The following is a 24,315-nucleotide window of genomic DNA, read 5'->3' as shown; positions in this document are numbered from 1 at the left end:
CTGATTGTGGATCTACGGAGGGCCAAGGCACCAACGACCCCGGTTTCCATCCAGGGGGTCAGTGTGGACATTGTAAAGGATTACAAGTACCTGGGAGTACACTTGGATAACAAACTGGACTGGGCCAAGAACACTCAGGCTGTTTACAGGAAGGGCCAGAGCCGCCTCTATTTTCTGAGGAGGCTGAGGTCCTTCAACATCTGCCGGACAATGCTGAAGATGTTTTATGAGTCTGTGGTGGCCAGTGCTATCCTGTATGCTGTTGCATGCTGGGGCAGCAGGCTGAGGGTAGTGGACGCTAACAGGCTCAACAAACTGATCCGTAAGGCCAGTGGCATTGTGGGGGTGGAGCTGGACTCTCTGGCGGTGGTGTCAGAGAGGAGGATGCTGGCCAAACTACACGCCATCTTGGACAGTGTCTCCCACCCGCTCCATGACGTGCTGGTCAAACAAAGGAGCACCTTCAGCGAAACTCATCCCCCCAAAAAGCACCACAGGAAGTCATTCCTGCCTGTGGCCATCAAACTCTTTAACTCCTCCCTCTAAGTGTCAGTCTGTATGACCCGAAGTCACTAAACTGGACACTGATCATTACATCTCTGCAATACCTGACATAATTGTGCAATATTCTGTGTCAATACTCCTGTGCAATATTTATTTTCCCATGTTAGTTTTTCCTATTTATTGATATTGATATTATATACCTCCATTACTGCTGTGCAATATCTTAATAATCTCAATAAGCTACTCTTAGTACATGCACCACTACTTATAACTTATATTATTACAGTGTATTATTATACTGTATTATCATCATCAACCGGTAAACCCACCTGGTACTTTATTTATTTTCTGACCTGTTTTTATAGTGTTTTATAGTGTATTGTATTAGATTTTTTGCTAGTACTTTCTCCTGTGTGCACTGACGTAAAGGCGAGCTGCTGTAACAAAGAGTTTCCAATAAAGGGATCAATAAAGTATTTCTGATTCTGATGGTTGCATTTCTGAACAAGCATGCCGAGCATGGGCCCCTGGGCCAGAGCCTATGTATGAAGTGCCAGTTAATTTCTTGTTGGAAAGTCAATCAAACAACTACAAAGACATACAAAATGACGCAAAACAATGATAAAGATACCAAAAGACCACAAAGAGACACAAAACAACCACAAAAGAGACCACACAGACACAAAACTACAAAGAGACATAAAACAACCACAGAGATGCAAAACAACCACATAATGACACGTAGGGGGGCGGGGAACCTTTTACCTGTCTGTGCCCAGGGGCCCACTGTCTCATAAGGAAAGGGAGATGTGAAAGTTGGCAGCTTCACTGGGGAAAGGAGGCAGTTATTCAGCTCAGAAGGTGAATTGTGCTGTCCTAACGCACCAGCTTGCCTGATGCTGCACTGCCTACAATTAAAACAGCACGTATGATGAGTGTACTGTCACATTTACTTTCGATAAAGAGAGGCTTGTGTAATCAGGTGGTAATAACTAGCTGCCTTATGTTTAGTGCTTTGTTTATAGAGGAAAGAACCGCTGGATGTGCTTCAGAGTCAGACCAGTGAATCAGATGGGTGCTGTAACGTGCACACACCAACACATGCACCTGTTGTGAGCTCCACAAAGACCATCCTTTAACATTCAATTCATAACAGAAGTTATCTCATTGCACTTTTCCTATAGAGCAGGTCTAGACCGAACTCTTTATATTAATTACAGACCCAACAAATCCCACCATGAGCAAGCACTTGGGTGACAGTGGCAAGAGAAAAAAAAAAAAAAAAACCTTCCTTTAACAGGCAGAAACCTTGGACAGAACCAGACTCAATGGTGGGCGGCCATCCGCCGCTGCCGCGTTGGGCTTTGAGAGAGAAGTTTCCTTTAAAGGACATAATGAAAGCTGAACTCGGACACAGGGCCAGTCATTCTGCTCGTGTACATATACCGTTCTCTAGTGGAGGAACTGCGCTGTTACAATTGTAACCTTTGATCTGATGTTCCAGCACTCGGGGTCTGAGTGCGGTCTTCAGGCAGAGGAAACAGGACATGTGGTGCATCATATTTTAGATTATTCAAAAGCCATTTATATCAGCTTTTTCCTGCCTGCAGCAGGAAACGGTATAAACTAAGTGGTAAGTGGACTGTATCTATACAGCGCCACTCAAAGCGCGTCACACACACACACAGATGGCAGATGATGGTCCAGTGTCTTGCCCAAGGACGCTTCCACATGTGGGTCAGGGGAAGCCGGCATCGAACCGCCGACCTGATTGGTGGACGACCCGCTCTATGCCAAGCCACCGTCGCCCCTTAACTGTAAGCTAGGCCTACACATCCTTTCCACATGCGATTAAGAAACTTGTTCATAGATATTAGGAGACTAAAACACAAGTGAGGAGAGTTATGGAGTTACTGATATTTTATTTGTAATGAAAAAGAAATGAAAATAAAAAAGGTGACAAAAGTGACAATTTTATTCCAAAGCCAGTGAGAGCGGATCAAAGTGCTGACAGCGCTGTTCTCAGCTGCTCACCGATGGCTCTGCATCCATCTGAAAACAGAGGAAGCAGAGGTTCAGTGGTCACTCAGCAGTAGTTAAATGCAAGGTGTGTCTACTAATTCATCACTTCCATTTGACAATGGTACAGACTACCAAACATGATGTTTACAGATGGCACCAGGAAAGTGGCACACAAGCAAAGGCAGGGCATGTTCCCAACAGGTCTTCCCAGCAGGATGCTGCAGAAGCCTGCTGGGATGGTTTTTGTTTTCTGGTCAACTCCACAGCAAGTCAGGAACAGAGAGTCCTGAAAGCCTTGGTATATGACCAAACCCGAACAACAAATAGACATTACTTACAGTGAAAGGCTGCCCAAACTCCTCATTTAAAAAGGTCTCCAGGATGGTTTCAGGATTCTGAAAGAAGGAGTTTATCAAAATATTCAAGAGCTCAAATCCCTCATTTTATCTCAATGTAGCCATTCATTGTTTATATTCATTCCCATTTCCTAAATGTTTTCTCCACCTCATTAAGATTTGTGCAATTAGTGTAATAACAAGGAAGCAGAATAAGTGCATATCTTCATCAGAAAGATTCCTTTTATATAAACACATGGACTTGGATCAGGCCTTAAACAAAAGACAGCCTAAACAAGGACGGGAGCTGCACATTAGCTTCAGCTACAAACATACATTTGATCCCTGTTAAATTAACCAAGTAAGGGCTGATGTACAGCGAGCCCGTCATGACTGCGAAATAAACCCCGACAGGGTGATTCTAGTTATTACACAGGGATACTAAAGACATGAATAATTTGACACCAAATATTGATTAAAAAATGATTTGAAAATGTTTTCTTCTTTCTGCAGACTGATGATTGGACTCCAGTCTACGATCAGAACTCCACTGCAACAGTCCGTTACTCAGTAATAAGACGCAGAATGCCGTAATTGCTCCGAATCGAGTATTCAACAAAGCCGTGTAATAAAAGGAAAACAATAACCCACTGCCCTGTTGATAACATGATATACAGTTTTAACATGTTCAATCTGTGATGGTTAATTTATACAAAACAAAATGTGCCACTGTTTGCAATGTACAGATGTGGAAGTGATGTTTCATGGCCAGTTTCCTGTGTAGAAATTACACAGTTTGGACTGAGTTCTAAAAATGGAACCAATTCTTGATTCACTTCTTTGGTTATCATTTTTCTTTAAAAAAAAAATGATAGTGAAACTGTCAAGATACGGTCACTTCACTGCTCATCATGTGTTCTGCAGTAATATCCCACAAGGCTCATGGCAGTGAACATGTGGGTAAAGCAAGACTACAGATTTGCTGTCTGAGGCATTTCCAACGACACGGCCCTACAGTTAAAAGGTCTGTCGGGATAGACCTCAGCTTTCAATCACCTCTAACTACGGTCAGTTCAACGCTCACCTTTGTTGTTGAATCCCTGCTGAAGCCTGGGATAAGGAGGCTCTCTCTTGCTGCAGCACAAACCTGGAGGAAATACGGCCAGACAGAAGCACATGTAGTTACTGGTGTGGGGACGCTTTAATGTGCACACCAAACCTCACTAATCACCAGTAGAGAGAGAATAAATAAATATATACACACACACACACACACACACACACACACACTTGTTTTGATGTTGCAGCTGGTAAAAAAGGTGGAGCTCATTTTAATTCATTTATATTACTTTACATACTGCTGATAGCTTGTGAATTTCCCCTGGGGACCAATAATGCCTTACTGTTATAATATTAATTGATTATATTTTGTATGTTATCTGAATCTGCAAAGTCACTAGTAACTGAAGCTGTCAGTTAAATGTAGAGGAGTGAATATTTGCCTCAGATGTAGCGGAGTAGAAGTAGAAAGTAGCAGGAAACAGAAAGCCTCAGGTAAAGTACAGTACTTGAGTAAATGTTACTTTCCACTGGTAACTGAGTTGAGATTTGCCACTAAGTTAGCTAATGCTAGCTAGTTTATCTAGCAATACATATCAGGAAGGTGGCTTCAAACAGTCAGCAATGTTGTTTACGTTGCGTTGTTCTGTAAGGCAGCGGCCGCCGTTACCGGCACTCAGGCTGCAGGTAATCAAACTTGACTCACGGTAAACTCGTATCTCAAATACCAAAACTGACAATCAAATAAGGTTGATGCTAACCTGGATCGGCGGGAATGATGAGGTCATAGCAAAGACAGATAACGCGCCATCACAGTCAACCCACCCCACTTTTTAAAAAAACTCTTCGGAGCTACACGATTCCTGTGACTGACCCGGTTGACACTAAAAAACAGTGATTGTCTTTTTGCAGGTATGCATAAAGAATAATCCCAAGCAGACAGATTTGAGAAAACAAACTGTAGGTTTAGGTATTAGAATCAGCACTGGGAGAAAGAGGGATCTGAGTATCCATTTTTTCTTAGAGTCACATTCTTCACACCTGCATGTTTACCCAGCACACCCTCAGTTTTCAAGTCAACACTACAAAACAGTCCTGGTTCAAAGCTGGATGACATGGCTCCTTGGTGTGGTCATTTAGTATTCCAGTATGTTGACAAGTACAGATGCAGTGTGTTTCAACAAATATACCAGGACCCCAAGCACAGGCAGCATGGAGACCAACGATGCCAGATGTTGAGTTTGTCTAGCACTGACTTTTGAACAAACCAGATGATGAACCAACTGGCTGCAGATACCATACAGTGCTGTCATTGTGTGCTAGTCTGTCACATTTTGTTGTTGTCCTGTACGTCGTACAGATCACTGGATTCTGGTATCACATCTGTCCATGTATAGCAGCCACCTGTTTTGTTTGTTTTGCCACTCAGTGGTGGTGGTCAGTGCACACCCTCTGTACTTACATCATGTGGTTGCATCAGTGCTGAAGGCCAGGAACCCTGCAGGCGGCAGATGCAGGATGAAGGTGAGAGTGTGTTTCCAGAACCATCAGCATATTCACTATCAGTGCAGCATGTTGTTCAGAGAGGCAGCTGTCACTCACACTTCAGAGCAGTTGAACATATTTAGCCAATCATCATAACATTTGGTCAACAGTAGATGTACTGTGATAAAACTTACCCAGCTGGGCTGAGGTATTCTCCAGCACCTGCCACAGACAACGGTTTAAATTCACTGCCATTAAAACACTAACTTAGCACATTTAAGAGCTGTCAGTTCCCATTAGTAACACTGCTGTAGAGTAACAGCAGTGGGTTGCAAGGGAAGTAATTGCTCTCTGCACTGTATGAGCTCTACGGCCCACCTGATAGGACCAGAGCTCATACTGTGCTAACAAGGACGGTATTTAGCCCTCTTCCGCCTAATGAAATGTAAGTGTATCCATTGTCAGGGTTCTGCTGTGTTTCCACTGTTCTCTGCAGCCTTTGTGGACAAGATCCAGGTTCTTACAACTTAAAGTTATCACAAGTCCCAGATTACTCAGTGCCTGCAGTGGAAAAGGAGTAGTAGACTAACTAGGTGTTCTTACAGGTTCTGAGGTCTATCTGAAATGGCAGACGGGACACAAAAGACTTAACATGATATTCAAGTCATTTTGATTGAAAACCTTTTTAGCTGAATAATAACTGAACTGGAATGACAAGCTATGAGTAGTCAAAAATCCAAACACACCCACAGCACTGACAGTGGCTTCACCTCCAAATACTATGTGCAATGATACAAATGTATTCCCATCAACTATGTACAGGGAGAGATCTGGCAATTTGTCCATATTTACTCAGGAGAACCATGTCCTGCTGCATGTATCAAGTTGCCAGCCACTCCAGTCTTGGCTCAAGTTCACATTGGCTCTCAGAATTGTCTAAACAACGTTCAGTGATTAGAAGGTTGATTGTTTCTTTTGTTTGGCTACACTCAAACGTTAAAAAAACAAAAACAAATACTAACCTTGTGTCCCAGAGGGGCAGCACAAACTGTAGGATTACTTCTCCCCATCACATTCAGCAATAAGGTCAAGCCTGCAAACGAGAGCTTGGATTTTAATATGTTCAAGTTTCAATCTTGATATGCCTCTAAAGCACCTTGTAACCTACTTATGAGCTATACAGTTTCACGTTATTTCATACATCTTTAAACCAGCACAGAGGGGTGAATGTGCCAGGCCTCATTGTCACCGTTCAGCAACCAACAGTGCAGAGGTGAAAGCAAAACCTGACGTTCTATATAGCCACTGTTGTCCTGGGATCAGCCCACTACACAGGACAATCCCACTAGTCTAAACTGTGGCATAGGACGAAGTGGCTAGCAGGGACGCACTGATCCCGATATCTGGACAGGACTGACGAGCATTTTGATTTCTAACCGTTACAGGTGGCTCATTTGAGACCTTGCAGATGCCCCTTTTATTATTCATTGCTTGCGTTTAGAGCATGTTTACCCATTATTCTGAAAGAAATTAAGCTTATTTTGTAATGTGCCATTTAAGGCAAACTTTGCCGATTTTAACACATTTAAGTGTGTTTCCAAGTGTTGTGCAGAAGGATTCACAAATTTATTTCAGGATTTATATATAAAATGAGAGAGAGAAAAATATTTAGTTGTATATAAATGTGAAACTCCACAAAAATGTATTTTATAGTTTTTATATATATGCAAAAAAATATATATATATATATATATATATATATATATATATATATATATATATATATATATATATCTATAGATATAGATATATATCTATCTAAAAATAAATAAATAACATACTTTGATGTTGTTACATTTATACACAAAATGCTTGCCATGTGTGGACTTCACTGCATTTGCGTGTGGGTTTTTTGAGACTCCCCTGTGTGGCTCCATTCACAAATGCATTTTTTTTTTTGTCCAACAGGGAAGTATCTGTAGCCAATCACACGGCTCCTTCCGCTTCAGCCAATAGAGAGTCGGGAAAACAGACTATCCGACATTCACTCACTTCACTTTGAGGCATTCGAGTCTTCCAGGAGAGACTGTCTGAAAATGTGCGCCGTTGTCAGTTTCTGTCGGCCACTGCTAACAGGTTATTATCGGTTCGCTTTAAAAATCAGGCCTGAAAGTCCGCATTGGTGCATCTCTAAAATTTGACTGAAATTTAGAATAATACCTGCTTACTCGTCCGACTGCCATCGATATTCAAACAACTACTTAATTCCAAACTTGCTAATCAAGGCAAAAGCTCATTTGTTGAAACAATTACGAGAAGTAGGCCTCCTAATTTTGATTAGGCAATAATATGGAGGCAATTATGTTGCTAGTAGACAGAACGTGTACATGTTTCCAGGATTGGTTGGAGATGGTTCATCTTCCCGCTCTGTTTGACGGTAACGTTACCTAAAGTACGCATTTTTCACGGCAGACATTTTGACTCATGGCAGGAAAAGAGCAGGTTAAACATTTCGTTAGGATGACTCAGTTTCATTAACGTTAAATAACTTTCGGCCATGTCAGCGAGCCAGCATGCACACCACCAGGACCCTGGAACTAGCTCACCTAAATAGAATGCAGTCGGTTTTAATGTTATTAATTACACCTCTGCTTTTCCTGCTGTGAACAAAGGTCTGGAGTGTTGTGTGGGTAGTTAACCGGTCAGGCTCAGTTCCCCTATCCTAACCCCATGTGCGTTCTCCCTTGCCTTAGCCTGAACCTAACCTTGCCCATAACCCCATGCTAGCCAGTCCTTTTCTTCAGTCAGCTCTGCCTCACAGTAATCTAAAGCCCTAACGTTAAACACTATTCGAGGAGGGACTCAAAACCTGCAACAACTGCAGTAAACTTGACTAATTTACAATCGACTCAAGTCTCATCATAAACTAATGAACTCAAGACTGCCCATATTTTATTAAATATTTAATGATACCGCTAGCCACTTTAGCGTCCAACTAGCTGGTATGCAGCGTTAATATGCTTAATGGGGGCAGCGTGGTGCCCAAAATGTAAGGACGTCACGCTTCAAATGTCACATAAAATCACGCCGTGTGTATAGCTCAGTGCCGTGAGTCCGGTGAATAACTATTATGTATAGTTACCCATTGCGCGTGCTGCTCCCTCGCGGACCCCACAGGCCAGATAACAGTAACAAGAGGAGGCTGAACAGCGCCGCAAAATCATTTATAGGGTGCGTTACGTCAGTTGAAACCGCTTTTCGGCAACCACTTCTGTGTTCAAGGCAACTCGGAAATCCTAACAGAGTGACGCCGAGATCGAAAAGTGGCTGATGGTATGCCACTAGTGAGTCAGCGGCTTATGCCCGTCCCTACAGCGGTATGCATACCGTTTCCTAACCGCAGGTGCCGCTTGAAAGTGGTAGGCCACTGTCACACCAAATCAAATCAAGTTGTGCCGTAAATGTGTATTTTTTCTGTCTTTATTGACAATGTATATACAGTATGTATATATGGACCAGGAGTGGTATGCCGGTAGAAAACGGCTTATGCCAGGATGATAGCAACCGGTTACTCGTTCAAAGTATTTATGGTGAATAATAAATAATATGCCATACCTATGCCCGCGACATGGAGTTTTATATGACGTAAATGTTCTACTAATACACTAAACATGCCAAAATAATCCAGGTATTATTTGGTTAGTTGGCTCTAAATTTCTGTTATGGATTAGTCAGACTGGCTATGGTGGCTAGGCTGGCTAGGCTAACAATAGCTATGTTAGCTAATGCTAGCTCTAATATTAGCATTAGTAATCTAAAATTACTTTAAAGTAATTTCATATATTCTTGCCGATGTACCCAAAGCTAAATATTAGAGCTACCCTTAGCTAACATAGCAATTGTTAGCATAGCCACCATAGCCATCAGACATCGACCCATGGATATAATAAAAACTAACTTCCTTTTCTGCCTCCAGCCAGAGTACTACCCCAGTGTTTGTTTAAAAAGTTTTCCTATGCTGGAATATTACATGGCCCTAGATTTGCTGTGTGGCAATTTGATTAAACACAAATGAATTTACAAATATGGACCATGTAAGCATATCAGCTGAAATAGCAAAGATCTTTGAAAAAGAAACAGGCCTAAAGAAAAAGCAGCACCCACCATGTTTTGCTATCACTGTAGTTTGTGGGGTGCAGTCTTGCATTTGATGTTGACATTTAATAATAATAAACTTTATTTATATAGCACTTTAAAAACAAAGTTACAAAGTGCTTTCCATGGTTAAACCAGGATTAAAACACTTGAGCACTGCAATGAGGCAAATGAAATCAGACTATTAAAAATGATACAAAAATAAAACCTATCTCCTATGTACTCATCATTGAAGTACCTACTTTAAAAAGGTTACACAGATTACTTGTTCACCCCTTTATCATCATTCACTCAGCAGATATCTGTAACAGTACTAGCAGTTGTAACTATATAAGGAACATCATGTAAGGAACCCAAACCTCCACGTGATTCAACAAAAAACAAATGGAGGTGACTTGATTTTGTTCTAAACTAGTCTCTGGAACCCCACATTTGACTGATGGTTTCAATCTTTATTATTAGTTATTTTAGGCGCTCAGTCAGTGACACACACAGACCGTCTGAATTCCAGCCAAAGCCGGAGTGGAATTCTGCACTTGCAGCAAGCCTTATCATCTGCCTCACCTGACTTGCGGACTTGAATCAGCGGGGGGAGATGGTCAAGGTGACTTCTGCTGGCACTGATTCCCAACCTGGGGGCCAGGATTCTCCAAGTTGCATGGAATTTTAAATCAAGATAAGAAAGCAGATTTATGCTACAAGTTAAAAAACCTTTACAGGCCTCTAAAATGATTTTTAATACAACAGCAGAAAAAAACAACTAAAATCACTCTTCACCCATCTGCAACTGATGATGAGGATGGGTCACAAGTAGCCATTGTGTGGTTTTAAGGAGTCAGTAATGTTGGGAATCATGTCTCATTTTCACCCCAAATTGAAGCCATCTTCTCTCTCTCTCTCTCTTTTTTGATTTTGCCATTACTGGCTTATTTAAATCATTCACTCTGAGATACACAACATTTCAACTCACTTCATTTCATCTGTGGTCAACATTTTACTCAAGGGCGTTTCAAATTCATACAACTGACACAATTAGGGAAGTTTGAACTTAAACCTCTTGTACTTGCTTCAGGTAATGTCATACAAATGCGCTCAAGTATGAGTTAAGAATGCTAGCACTCCACTGAAGAATGCTGACAGATGGAAGATATAGTGGAACACTTCAGAGTACTACATCTTTTAAATACAAAACAAAGACAAATGGATACTTGGCTTAAAGACTCTGCTTACATTATTTAACAAAAAGTCCCCAAGACTGGATTAATCCCCAAAGGTCTGAGCACACCAACGCTAAAATCTAATTCAAAATAAAAGTAAAAAAAAAAAAAACGAAGGTGTAATTCAAAATTGGTTTCAACAGAAGGTTAACACAACATCCACTGGGTCATTGAGCAGTTCTAAGCCATTACAGACATGTCCCAATTTTTTAAAAAGTGTTTCTCATATATAAAACAAAATCATTAAAAAACCCAAAACAAAACCCATAGAAGTCTACAGACAGCAGGGTTCGTTAATGTTTAAAAGGTCCCTTCACACAGTTACTCCAGAATTAAAAGGTTTTGCAGGCGCAGGTTGATGCAGAATTGAGAAGTGGTTGAAGCACATTCAGGTGACACCGTGAGTCCTGGACTGTCACCACTCTCATCTTAATTATTAACAATAATTTCTCAGCACATCAATCTGGTGTAAAATGCACAACACTGTGTGCGAGTTCAGCTGTTCAGTTCTGCAGTGACTCCACGTGTGCTTCTGCTTCAGAGTCCGTCAGCGTCACTCCATGCTGTCCGGGTCTGCCTGGGCCATGTAGGCGTCCAGTTCAGCATCCAGGTGACCTTTGGTCTTTGACATGTAGGCGTCCAGCTGGTTGTCCAGTTGTTCACGGGTCACAGTTGGTCGGCCAACACCTCGGCCCCGCCCACGGCCGCGACCACCTCGACCGGCAAAACCACCACGCCCGCGCAGTCCACCACGGCCTGTCCACCAACACAAACAGCAATGGTGACTGGATAGCACTGATCAAGAGTCAACGCTTCAACTCAGTAGGTTTGAGTTAAGGTGAAAAGCACAATCTTTTTTCACGCTTAAATAATAGAGAAAATTATGGTGGACCTGAGAGCTCACCGCATGGCAACTTAATAAAACACATGCAAATAGACAAAACAAGAAAACATCATCAACTTGACAACACATTTGCAGCATTTACAATTTAGCTCATTTTCCCCAACACCACTTCAATAACTAATAAAAGTCAAACCATGGCAACAACAAGCGTGTCCCAGCCATGTGCATCACTGTTTAGCGTCCCCTGGAAACAGTTTCTGTCATCATCAGTGCTACATGCAGCGCTTCTGTATTTGGTTGTGTTTGGTTCATTTGCACGTGTGTCCTTTAATTGCAGCGTGTTGAGCTCTCAGGGCCACATTAGAAGACAAAACTCTGGCACCCCCTGACCTCTGGCTACTCCCCCTCGTGTGGCTCCTCGGGACAGAGCTCCCCCTCTGCCAGCCGCTCCTCCACGGTGGCGACCGCCTCTACGCATCGTCAGACGGCCAGCGGAGCCACGGCCTCGCATGGGTCCACCTGTAGACACTCGCTTCCCTGAGCGACACAAAGTAACATCCTCACTCGATGCAAACTCAGGACAAACAGTAAAGTTGAAGAAAAATCTACAGCCACGAGACTGGGGCCCTGGTCCAGCTTGAGCACGCAACTGGAATCAGAGCCATATTCACCGGTGAGATCTTGTGTGAGGTCGTGGATACACACCTCTCAGGGACAGAGCTCCCCTCATTGCTCCTCCTCTGGCTCGTCCTCGGAGGCCTCCCCTGGTCATCCCCCGCATTCCTCCTCTGCCTCCAGCAGCTCCTCCACGCATCAGAGCCCCGACAGGCCGACCCAGCCTGGCCTGGATGTTGCTCTTCCCCAGACGCTGCTTCAGGCTCTGACACAAGTTATTCACCGATGCAATTATGACAAAATGAAATCAGACAAATAAGGTGTGCAATTCTGAGGAAAAGTCATCCTACAGGTGGTGGTTACAGGCGCTCAATTCAATTTATATAGCGCCAATTCACAACAGAAGTGACCTCATTGCACTTTTCCAATAGAGCAGGTCTAGACCGAACTCTTTATGGATCAATGATGGCCTAAGGCTGCCTTCAGACGACAGTAGCCCTACAAAACAAAACAAAACAAAACAAGACGCAGCCCAACTCAAGGCTCTGGCAAAACAACTCATCATCATCCACCAAAAAAGTCGAACCAGGCTCAACTTTTACTGCAACACAACGTCAGCCGGCCAAGCACTGCGTTGACCAATCACACGCATGCAAGAGCACATTCCTGGTGGATTACTTTGTAATGTGAACCATATTTCTACTGTTTACCTTGTGATCGTTGGACTGTAACACCTCTCGGGGCAAACGTGTTTCAGCCATATTGTAAAGCTATGAAGTTAATAGAAGAAAAACATAAAAATGCAGAGAGGCTCCACCATATCCCCGGATTCAAAAGTTGTACTTTCGACCTGACAAATTTAATCTTAAAGGGCAGTTCACCAATTTCACCTGTCAAGGTCAATTTACCATTCATGTATAGTATTACTCAGCCTGTGAAAAACAGAGACAGAGCCTACTGAAAGACGCTACCAAGTTGCATTATGGGAAGTGGTTTTGGAGCTGACCAATACAAGGACTAATAATCAGGATCTTTCTAGGCCTGTCGCCATAATTATGTTATCGACTTATCGTACGATATATGGACACGACCTCGAGCATGTTATGTTTACATAAGAATGTCACCGACATGAACAGCGGGCTTTTCCCTGCCATTATAAGACTTGGGCCGCAGCGCTATTTTTCACAGCGGCTGAGCCGAATGAACAGAAACAACTATGCTGAGACGGGTTTTGTCGTCACTTCTGGTCACGCTGCTTCTGTCCTCTCGTCATCTGCTGTGTTGCCAACTTGGTGACTTTCTTGCTAGATTTAGCAACTTTTCAGACCCTCTTACTGAAGTTATTTCTAAAAAGTGACTAGTGACAAATTTAGCAATCTATTCAGACGACCAGGGAAAAGGCAAGAAATATATTCATATATTGTAATTGATTTCCCGGCACGCTGCTCAGAGTCATCGCAGTCCTCGGCCTCAGTAGGTGCAGTGTGTGGGGCAGCAGGTTTGAGCTTCTCTCACTCTCTCTCCGGATGTCTGGATCACAGTGTTCCTATAGCTTGTAAATATGTAAATAGTTTGTTGGATCTTCTCCCTCCCTTTGTATTATTTTTTTTTTTTTTTTACTTCAAATATACAAATGTCCCTGTAGTGAGTTTGTGATTATTTGGCTAAAGAGCTCTCCCTTGCTGCAACTGACACAACCCCTATGCTTTATGCAAATGAATGTGATGAGATGAGATGCAAATGCCCTTAATATGACAATAATATTGTTAATTGCAATAATTGCTGGGACAATATATCGTCCAACAAAAGTAGTTATCGTGACAGGCCTAAATATGTCAGCCCCTTCAGATTCTCCCCCCCAAACATCCCCCAACTTTATGGAAATGCAACACTAAAATCCCTCAAGCACTTTAAACTTTTCAAAAATGACCTGGGTCTTTGGCTGCTAGATGTTACTCTATGCTCACCACCTTCTGGTGCAGGGTAGGTTTGTGGGTTTATGGGAGCTTTTTTTACTTAAACGGCTGCCTACAGAGGATTGATGAGAGCTATTACGAACAGAAATGTGGGTCATAAAACCAAAATAATGAGCTAAAAAGAGGCTAAAAGAGTTGGGTGACAGTAGGATGTGATATTGGCACTATGATTAATCCCTTTCACATTAGGTCTTCATAATTCATCACATTATGTGATTTCATTGTCAATATCAAAAATATTGATTCATGCAGGGTGTAGTAGCTACAGTTCACTCACGAAGTATACACCTTTTCTTTCTTACTTCAGAAGACTTCACATATTGCCCGGTGTGTGTATGCTTCTCCCTGGTCCAGGTTAATAACATATGCTCATATGAAGACAAAGAAGACGGACTTCAGAGATCAATTTGGTCTGAAGTTTCAATCAGGTAATCAGGTTACATAATGATATCAAACCTAATTTTCTTCCCTAATCTTAGCATTACTGAGAAGCCTTGCCTTAGACAATCAAGTAGAAAGCCCATGTTATAGACGCCCCTCTGCCATTACCCCTTTACACAAATACAGCATTGGTGCACATCAGTCTACAGTTTACAACATGGCTCCGCTCGGTAAAAAGCTTGTCTGATCTTTGTCCTCACCTGCTTGTGATTCAGAGCAGCTTGCACTGAAGGCCGGTTCTCCATCTGCTGGGCCAGCCGGCGATTACGGGCACTGGCCAAATGCTGCTGTTGCATGGTGGCTCGAATGCTTACCGCAGTGGGCTGCTTGTTCTTCAGCATGTTAGTGAAGCTTTAGGGGTGGGAGGGAAAAAGAGGGAGGAAGTAAAAGAAGGGGACAGGGGATATACAGGAGGAGGAGGAGGAGGAGGAAGCAGGGTTCCACATCAAGTCATTTCTCATATTATGGATGCAGCCACACAGACTGTGGTGGCTCTTCTGTCATTTAAGACTTATGTTCCACTTGTTGGCACTCATTTTCTCTCTCAATCATATGACAATCCAGAATGATTTCTAATTGAATTCAGCATGTGTTTTCAAACAAGCACAAGAAAGGCAAACTAAGATAAAGAAAAGAAACTCAGAGAGCAAAGACAGACTGAAGGACAGAAGCAGAGAAAAGGTGCCAGAAGAGCAGCACAATTTGCCACTTACAGGCCTCCAGCTGACTGGCTGGGGTGTCATCATGCTGCAGCAGCAGAGGCCCTGGACGTGAGGAGTGCTTGGCCACCCAGCCACTGACAGCATGGACCGTGACTTGTGGTTAAACCACTGAGTGATAGAGCAGGGAAGGAGAGATGGGAGGGGGAAGGGGAGCTCTTTGTCACGTCCAAGCTAGGACTGAGAGTACCTGGTCTTCTATAGACTTGGAGCAGAGAGGAGAAAGACAATGATAGAAGGAGGATAAAGGAGCATGTGCTTCACTTCCACTAGTATGAGAGAGAAAAGTTTGAGAGAGGCAGAAAGGATTAAGAGGTGCCCCATCTCCCTGGTTTAGCTTAAGCCTTCCTCTCCCCTTCAAAAGGCGTATACCTGATGTATACTGTGCTGTGTAAGTAACAGGGAGCAAGAGTGCCATGGCATTTGTAGAACAGTGGTCTGGTCCTGCATAGGTTTACCAAGTATGACCACTACCCTCTCCCCTTGTCTACATGTGTGCACTGCTCACACAAGATATTTGGCCCGGGCAAGCCCCCTCTGCTCCATGTTACAACCACATTTAACTCTGCATGCAGCAACAAATGTCAACAAGACCAACAAAGTTGAGTGAGCAGTGCACACACTGGGGACAGTCAGAATAGCATCCATGTCGGGTCCGGTCCCCAACAGTAGCCTTCCATAGGGAGCACTAGAACCTTCACAAGCCAAGGCTGGCCCTTGGATCTGGTGTTTAACTGCTGACAGGGTGCGTGGCGCCTCACCGCTCATTTAGGGACACTTTGGTGGTGCTTTTCAGGACAACCTTTTGGGAGGAGGCTGCGCTCATTTTGACAGACTTCGCTTGCAGGCTCCTGGAAACAGGCAGGACAGAAAACAAAACAAGGTCAACTGGTAGTCATAAGAAGGGAAGTAAGCAAAATTTAGCAAGTAAAATTACAACGACATATGGTATCAGAGTGGACATTTGACTCAACATTACATTACATTAAGTGTATAACAGATATTTTTATTGTTGGTATTTCTATTCTAAGCTCAACACCCTTTTTACCTGATGAAATGACAAATGTTGCGGGTGGCAGAGTTACAATAGCTGTAGCTTAATGTATATTTCAGAACCAAGGCCAACATTTTTAAAATCAGACACCACATTAACCATCTCCATCCATCAATCAACCAACCAACCAAAACGTTTACCAAACATGTAGTTAATGTGAACCTAATCACAAGATGGTGGCGTCTGTGCAATATAAGCAATATGCCATTAATAAGGCCATCGGGTAGGTCAGGTGAAATGTTAAACATCTGCCTGGCCATATATCATTAGTGGCACTAGCTAGCTAGTGTGGCATCTTCATTTAGTGAAATCGTTTTGAGTCAATATATTTTTCAAACGTCCTTCTTGATCCTTATAAACTAGCTAAACCTGGCTAACAGAGAAGTTAGCTGGCGGAGGTAGACTTTAAATAGGCTCTAACGTCACATCAGCGACCCAATTGGTCCATTCTAGATGCAATTATTTGTGTTTAATTATTTCATCAGCTCAACTTCAAATGTATATACTAATCATTTTCAGCAATTTTTACTTACAAAGAACGTTGCGTCGGTCGAGAAAAGCCTTAGCCAGCTAGGGTTAGCTTTAGTAACGTTAACGTTAGTAACCAACACGATGTGGTCGTGTGCGGTGTCCTTATATTCTTCTGTTTAAATATAACCTATAATACTCTAGCTTCGTAACTAAGCGCTGTAAAAAACAAAAAGGTAGACCAAACTCTACTTGAATGCGGCTCTCTTTCAGAATAATTATAAAATGCCTGAGACAGCGTTTCACGATGCGTCTCCCTAAAATGGTGCTGCTAGCTAAACTGACTATCCTCGGGAAGAAAATGGAGACGTTCTTATGACTCCGATGTCAACGTCAGAGGACGTAGCTTCCTGTCTGGCTGTGTTGCTGGTTTACCGAAATGGCTGCAGCGGCTTTAGTAGAGACTTCTTCAGGTAAAGATGCGATTGCCGAGGGTTTGCTCGACCTCCTGAGACCAGCTATCCAGCAGCTCGACTTGCATGTACACTCAGTCAGGTAAATTTGGTTCCTTTTTGAATCCTTTATTGACATTGAATCGTCACCTGCATCACACAGTGCTGCTGTCATCCGTGCTAGCTAGCTGCTTCTGGTAATCCCTTGACTGTCTCGTGACTGCAGAATATGTCGACCTGGTGGTGTTTATTATCTCATAAGTCACAACCGAGATGTTACTATTTATACATATCAGCCAACACTCCCACAGGCTTCATTACACTAAATGTGTTTTAAGCATTGAAATGTGCCGTGTCCCGTCATGTTTTCAGCTGCTGTGTGTGATGTGGGTTTTGTTTTAGCCTGGAAGACTAACGTTACCTTTGTCATTTTGATGAATGTTTGTTGTTCTGTTTTTAGATAATCAATAAGCACTGAATCTTGCTAACTGTATTGCACTGAACTGATATTGTGCTGCGTTCGTTATTTTGTATTAAACCTCTGGATTAATATGATTGTTTTATTCTTTGCAGAGAAAGCCAGGTAGAATTAAGAGAACATCTAGACAATCTGGCCACAGGTAACTCACTGTATAATGTGTGTTAAATCCCTGACTCAGGTGTTTTGAATTTTTTTTTATTAAGTTGCCTATATCTTAAACACAATATTAATTTTCTTTTAATAAATTAAGGAAATACATGTACAAAATACGTGTTTGCTAACCATTGTTGTCTTGTGTGTCTTGTAATGTACATTCTTTGCAGAGTTATGCAGGATAAATGAACATCAGAAGGTGGCTCTAGACCTGGACCCTTATGTAAAGAAGCTGCTGAATGCAAGACGCAGAGTAGTGCTAGTAAACAACATACTGCAGAATGCCCAGGTCAGTGGCAAGCCTTTGGTGTGAAACTTCTTTTCAGAGTTCTTAAAGGTTCTTTATACGAGATTCTGAACATTAATATAGCAGCAAACAACAATTTGCTATGTAAAGATATAGTGGAGTAATGTCCTGAGCAGAGGATGACGTCACACTCCCTGTGTGTGTGCTGTCACCCGAGCTTCTTAGCCCTTTGTTTTGGTGGCCGGCCCGGCCGTGCGTGCATGTTCGTGCATGTGTGAGTCCCTCCCTGTGAAACTGTTGGCTGTGAGAAGAGCGATATAACAGCTGTTTCTTTTCTCATCTAAGGCAGTGAATAAAGGATTCATTTCGGTGAATTTTGGTGAATGTTATTTTAATATCATATTTAGGTGTACTTGTGGAAACTGCTCAATTCGTGCATTATGACGTGTGTTACATAATGAAGTAGATACGTTACGGAAGTAAAGGCTGGACTACAATCGAGCTGTTTTTAAGCTCTATGGGTTGAAATTGTATGTAGTGTGTAGATTGTGTTTCATAGACGATTTGGCAACTTGGCTGACGTCAGATAAACATCCAAAACTTGGAAGGTTGTATAATAAAGTTTGAGGGCCATGCAAATTACGGGAGAAACAACAAAACGGGAGGGCGTGGGGAGATGGCCTTGAAGTACGGGAGAACCCGGGAAAAACAGGAGTGTTGGCAGGTATGCAGTGTTAACAATGTTACTTGTAACATTCTTTCTCAGCCCTGGAACTCAAACCATTAACTGATGCCCCCAACTAGTTGACTAGGAAAAGTCTTAGTCCTAACACGGCAGCGGCAGATGGCCGCCCACCATTGAGTCTGGTTCTGTCCAAGGTTTCTGCCTCTTAAAGGAAGTTTTTCCTTGCCACTGTCGCCAAGTGCTTGCTCATGGTGGGATTTGTTGGGTCTCTGTAAATAATATTATAAAGAGTACAGTCTAGACCTGCTCTATAGGAAAAGTGCAATGAGATCACTTCTTGAATTGGCGCTATATAAATAAAATTGAATTGAATTTAGTCAGGGTAGGGATCCTTTCCATACTGTTGTCAGACACTTAGAATAACGCTGGGATTCCACGGCACGGCTCTATTACGTCACGTTTGCAACCCAGTTTTTTTCCGTCCTCCAAGCCTTCAAACCCCACCAGGAGCGTTTCAGAAGCAGAGCATTTGCCTGCCCGATGTTGTTGACTTGTTCATTTTGTGCTTCTACCATGGCTACATAGATAAATGGTTTCTATTTTTGTCTGTTTTAGTTGTGACCGTGAGTCTGCACAGGGAGTTTTATTTTAAAAATTGGCCGGATTCTCTATGCCGTTTCTGTGTCTGACTTCCAGCCTGGTTCCTCTGCTCTGTGCAGCTTGACGCTGCTTTCGCTGTGTATTCACCGCGGAGCAGAGCGGGGAGCTCTGGATTACACTGTGAAAAGGCAGCCCGTTTCGCAGCAGCTAACTCTGTGGATTCAGGGTTTATTTCGACCAAACCAGAGTTGGTGATTGTTGGAACAGTGGAATAGGGCTGAACGATTTGGAAAAAAATATCGAATTGCGATTATTGTGACTTATAATGCAATTGCAATATGATTCATGATATTGGAGGGAATGATCATTTTTGCATCATTCTCATTTTCATTGAAAAATATATTAAAATGTGATTTTTGCGAGGATCTGTACCCAACAAAGATTTTTTTCTTAAGTTTGTAGAATACGACGTGTAGGCCAGGACACCTCTGCAGCATCACAATACTTAATTCAGAATGGTATTTTACACACATTTTGCCTTTACAAATAATGTGCCTCCCGCGATTTGGATATTGCACTAGTCCATATTGTGATTTTGATTAACAGACTATTTGGGTGAGTTTTATTTTGTTTCTGTCCAGTGGAGTCTGGTGGGCTGTAGTGCCCATTGATTTTGGTCTGAGAGGCTGATGATCTAATGCCACATTTAGTGGCAGTTAATGTCGCATACAGCTCATTTTTTAAAGCTGCATTAATCATCAATCAATATGTTCAACAATGACAATAACAATGACTCTGTGTCATGTGGAAGGTATCGTGCATAGTGACAAACCCACAAAGAATTATCACCAATTTCACCCTGCTGTTTTGGTTTTCTGGTCTCTCATTCCCCAGGTTTCCAGCAGCAGGCAGCTGTTTTCAGAGAAAAAGCTTTGATAAACCCACTGTACACTACCTGCTCAGCAGCAAATAGCAGACAGGCACAGTTAAGAGGCCAGCTGGTGAACATAGTGGAGCATTTAGCAGCTAAAAAGCCAGATATTTGGAGTTGGTAAAGACCAAAAACAGAGCTAAAACAGAGTGAATATTGGACTTACATTCATCAGGTGGACACAAACACAACATCAAATGTTCGCCTGGCCTGTTCTGCTGCCCTCTAGTGGCAAAAACAAAATCAGTTAATGCAGCTTTAAATATTCTGTACAGCTAGTGCTGCTGCTAACACTGCCACTGCCAATGCTACCAGTGCTATCACTATTGCCTCATTTCCACTGCATGGTACAGCACGGTTTGACTTGAGACTCGACTTACTTGGAACCGTTCTTTTTTGGTTTTCCAGTGAAAAGAATTGTGGATAGTACATGGTACTTTTTTTGGTATCACCTCAGTCGATGTTCCAAGCGGGCTAAGCCAATACTAAAAGCAGGAGTTAAAACACACAGACCACTGATTGGTCAGAGAGAATCGTCACTAGAATCATGGCTTGTCATATGGAACATCCTGCACAAACCCACCATCAATAGCGACCGCAGTTGTTTTTGTTTTTTTTATTCACTTGACCCAGATTTTAAAAAATAGCAGCCCGCAAAACCACGCCGTGGTCAGTCGACAAAATGCAGACATTAATCTGTTTGGTTGCCGATGAAAGGATCCAGCGAGTGTGTCGCGTTGAAGATGATGTCACGGCAGTTTAACACGACGTCGCTATGACGATCAGCTAAGAATTCTGCCTATATTGAGGGAGTACTATCTGCAGTGGAAAACGAAATCGAGAAAAGTACCTGGTAGCAAAGGTCAGTCGAGCCGAGCCGTACTGTGCGTTGGAAATGAGGCTGTTACTACTTTTACTGCTATTAGTTCAAAACCTAATACCTGTAGCCCTATTATTTGTACTAAAACTGCTACTACTATGATCACTAATACTACTGCTATTATTATTATTATTACTACTGACATTACTACCACTACAAGTACTCAAGTACTACTACTATATTACCATTACTACAACTTCCACCCCAAATACCACTATACTGCTACAACTACTGCTAACTAACTACTAGTATCACCACCACAATTACCAAACCAGTTTAAAGTTTAAAACCAGGAAAAGGCATACAAGCTACCAAACAGTAAAACAATATACAAGCAACAACATAATCTAAAAACTCTGTCCCCAGGAACGTCTGAGGCGACTCAACCATAACGTGGCCAAGGAGACAGCACGAAGAAAGACCATGCTGGAGGCTTCAGGAGTGTTCACCTCCCGCTCCCCCAGTAAACCCTGAGCCGCCTCCTCCTGCTCTGCACAGCAAATACTGTGAACTGTCCTGACCAGGAGGGACACATCAATACAGGAAACTGTGACACGAGGAGGACAAGTCTCCCTTTGACATTTTGTTAGCTGCTTGTGTAATGACATGCTGATGTCCTGCTTTGTCTGATGTTGTCATAACAAAAGTCCAGACTGCTATCTGCTTAGAGTTAGGCAGCTGCAAATAGCTTATTGTCTAATCCTCTAGCAAAATACGACAGAATCAGCTTTCATCAGTGTCACCAGATCATACGTTCTACATTACACACATGTAGCCACAAAAGGTAATGACCATCCACATTTATCTGGAGTGTCTGTCTTCTGATCAAATGAATGAGTGTTCCTGCTTTCTGAGGGATAGTTATTTAATAATACATTGATTCTGCAGATAAAATACTTCTACCCGTGAGCAAAATGTTAAAAAAAGACTGCAACTGTGACGTCACTCAGCATGCAGGATAGATGACGACACTTGGCCTGAGTAATCTTGTGGACCACAAAAACAGACCCTTGTTTCACTGCTGGAAGCATTGTCCTAATGCACTGTTTTAAAATGTCAGTCTGTCCTCGTGCCTTCTTCTGCTCTCTGGCTTTGGGAGATGGTTGTTCACAAACTTGAACTGAATTGCTCTCTATGAAGTGGAAGTTAAAGGGGCTGTTACTCTGTCACTTAGCATCTGACTAGCTTAGCTGCGGTTTGGAACGGGTCCAGCTACACCGGAACTTGCAGGGTTTTAAAGCATAGCTGCGTGCTAAACTGGACTTGATTGCTGCGTCAAAATGAACACAACAACCTCAACATCATGCAGCACACATGAGTGTGGAGCTTTAATACATCCATGATATGTTATCATTTTATCTGTGTTGCTGCACTGGCACATTGTGTTTCCACTGTTGCTCACACAGGTCATATGTGCACAATTACTGAGATTCTCACCCTTGACAGTAATTTGATGACCCAATGGAAGATTGAATTCACTTGCCCCAGTGAATCACATCAAGTGAGAAACTGGCTCCCTGCTGGGGTTTTTCCCAATCTGAAAACCTTATCTTGACAGAACATGACTACTTGTGCTTGTGATAGTATTATTAAACATTATTAAATAATATTGAACTGAATATTTCAATCAAATGTACATCATATTGGAGCACATTTGCCCCTTTGAATCTACTGTAGTATCAGCAATCAGTTTGCACTAAAACTGCGGTGGGGATTGGTCTGATAATATATGTATGATTATTTGATTCTGTTTCGTCTCTACATTACTGGACCATATGTCCAGCTTGCAGGCGCTGGACTCGTGATAGTGCATTTTTGAACAACTGGTTATAATCTTTGTCAGATAATCAGTGACCCTGTTTCTGGCATCAAAAATGAATTGAGGAAAAAGTGACACCATTAATTGTAATTACACAGTTATATAAGTCTGCCACTTGATTATATTGTGGCTTTCAAAAAAACACGCATGGCAAAAGATTTGAAATTTTAGAAATTAATCAAATAATCTGAGCTGCTTAATTTAAACCGCCGGGTAATCCCGGGTCGGCGGCAGGTTCAAGTTAAACCTCGGACACGGAGACCTCTACAGGAGTTTAGGTCATTTCTACAGGACACAGCAGCTGGTTCAGACAAAACCACAGGTGCAGTTTAAACTGCATCGTCTGAGGACACAAACCGTTGTTTGAGTTGGGTTTAAGTGACAGAGCAACAGCCCCAAAGAGTTTAGCTGGCTCTTATTTTCCAAGTCATTAAAAGTACCGACATGTTCCACTCCTCAGTGTTTCCAAGCTTTTTTATGGGTGCCACTGCATTCCCCGTAAAGCTCTACTGACATAAATGTGCCGTAGCAAATCTACACAAATCATAATATTAAATTGGTTTAACATTTGATGATGAAAATTAAACTTACTGTGTAGAATGTTGTCTCTATGATTATGCAACATAATAATGCCTACATAATGCTTGTGATTTTCAGTTTTTGTATGATATTCATTGCTTCTTTATGAATGTTTATAAAATATACATTAACGTCATGTTCATATCTTTTTGAGCTTATGCAAACATTGTTTCTAAATTACTCATTTGTCAAAATGCTGATGAAAATCCTGCAATGTTTATTGCACCCCACAACATGAAGGCGTCGGACAGAATGTAAAACATACTGATGATTTACTAAAGCAACGGGGTGCAGAGGGGGCGGTCGAGGAAAGGCCATGCGACCATTAAAACAGAAAGGGATCATCCCGATGGGAGCATGAACTCCTCCTCAAATTTCACCGCAATCTGGCCGGTGACGCTATTCATTTTCCAAGTGTTAGGCAGTTAGTTTAGTCAGTTGTGTTGAGTTTAAAAGTAGTTGATTTCCAGGAGTTTAAGAAAAGCTTCATTTAATCAGAATCAGAATCAGAAATACTTTATTGATCCCTGAAGGGAAACTCTTTTAAACCCAATTAATTAGTCAATATTCATTTATTTTTGGACTTGTTGAATT

General features: G+C 42.2%; 2 protein-coding genes and 3 non-coding genes across 16 annotated transcripts; 1 reads left to right on the top strand and 4 right to left on the bottom strand.

Annotated features, from left to right (window-relative positions):
• Positions 1 to 2,406: 2,406 nt before the first annotated feature.
• chtopa (chromatin target of PRMT1a) lies at positions 2,407 to 17,427 on the bottom strand. Of its 12 annotated transcripts, none has more exons than XM_044170540.1 (12): positions 17,330 to 17,427; positions 16,134 to 16,223; positions 14,854 to 15,004; positions 12,327 to 12,501; positions 12,012 to 12,158; positions 8,548 to 11,533; positions 6,428 to 6,498; positions 5,600 to 5,627; positions 5,383 to 5,418; positions 3,946 to 4,008; positions 2,865 to 2,921; positions 2,407 to 2,556 (listed from the first exon to the last, which is right to left on the bottom strand). In XM_044170540.1, the coding sequence occupies exons 2-6, from the start codon at positions 16,196 to 16,198 to the stop codon at positions 11,331 to 11,333; spliced, it is 741 nt and encodes a 246-aa protein (XP_044026475.1). In that variant the 5' UTR covers positions 16,199 to 16,223; positions 17,330 to 17,427; the 3' UTR covers positions 2,407 to 2,556; positions 2,865 to 2,921; positions 3,946 to 4,008; positions 5,383 to 5,418; positions 5,600 to 5,627; positions 6,428 to 6,498; positions 8,548 to 11,330. The 12 variants fall into 12 exon arrangements, with proteins under 12 accessions (XP_044026475.1, XP_044026473.1, XP_044026477.1 ...); XM_044170538.1 differs by lacking the exon at positions 17,330 to 17,427 and adding an exon at positions 16,960 to 17,247 and having other exon boundaries at positions 5,383 to 5,523; positions 5,600 to 5,966; XM_044170542.1 differs by lacking the exon at positions 17,330 to 17,427 and adding an exon at positions 16,960 to 17,247 and having other exon boundaries at positions 5,383 to 5,523; positions 5,600 to 5,653.
• On the bottom strand, positions 3,773 to 3,907 carry LOC122865087. The gene has a single exon (XR_006375394.1). It is a non-coding gene; the product is annotated as a small nucleolar RNA SNORA18 (small nucleolar RNA).
• On the bottom strand, positions 5,089 to 5,228 carry LOC122865081. The gene has a single exon (XR_006375388.1). It is a non-coding gene; the product is annotated as a small nucleolar RNA SNORA8 (small nucleolar RNA).
• On the bottom strand, positions 5,494 to 5,566 carry LOC122865078. The gene has a single exon (XR_006375385.1). It is a non-coding gene; the product is annotated as a small nucleolar RNA Z40 (small nucleolar RNA).
• snapin (SNAP associated protein) lies at positions 17,317 to 23,857 on the top strand. Its single transcript, XM_044170548.1, has 4 exons — positions 17,317 to 17,449; positions 17,920 to 17,966; positions 18,151 to 18,269; positions 21,690 to 23,857. Exons 1-4 carry the CDS (start codon positions 17,334 to 17,336, stop codon positions 21,795 to 21,797), a joined length of 390 nt encoding a protein of 129 aa, XP_044026483.1. The 5' UTR covers positions 17,317 to 17,333; the 3' UTR covers positions 21,798 to 23,857.
• Positions 23,858 to 24,315: the final 458 nt, after the last annotated feature.

The sequence above is a fragment of the Siniperca chuatsi genome, linkage group LG17, assembly GCF_020085105.1.
Source record: "Siniperca chuatsi isolate FFG_IHB_CAS linkage group LG17, ASM2008510v1, whole genome shotgun sequence".
Classification (NCBI taxonomy): Eukaryota; Metazoa; Chordata; class Actinopteri; order Centrarchiformes; family Sinipercidae; genus Siniperca; species Siniperca chuatsi.
Note: the sequence above shows the minus strand (reverse complement) of the source record. Positions and strands in the feature narration are given on the sequence as shown.

Excerpts from the sequence above, each read along its gene's own strand:
- chtopa (XM_044170540.1), bottom strand. The coding sequence starts at position 16,198 with ATGAGCGCAGCCTCCTCCCAAAAGGTTGTCCTGAAAAGCACCACCAAA. Across the intron at positions 15,005-16,133 it reads AAAGTGTCCCTAAATGAGCG|CTTCACTAACATGCTGAAGA; the intron begins GTGAGGCGCCAC and ends CCACCCCTAAAG. Across the intron at positions 11,534-12,011 it reads ACGAGGGGGAGTAGCCAGAG|GCCGTGGTGGACTGCGCGGG; the intron begins GTCAGGGGGTGC and ends GTTGGTGGACAG.
- snapin (XM_044170548.1), top strand. The coding sequence starts at position 17,334 with ATGGCTGCAGCGGCTTTAGTAGAGACTTCTTCAGGTAAAGATGCGATT. Across the intron at positions 17,967-18,150 it reads TCTAGACAATCTGGCCACAG|AGTTATGCAGGATAAATGAA; the intron begins GTAACTCACTGT and ends CATTCTTTGCAG. Across the intron at positions 18,270-21,689 it reads ACATACTGCAGAATGCCCAG|GAACGTCTGAGGCGACTCAA; the intron begins GTCAGTGGCAAG and ends CTCTGTCCCCAG.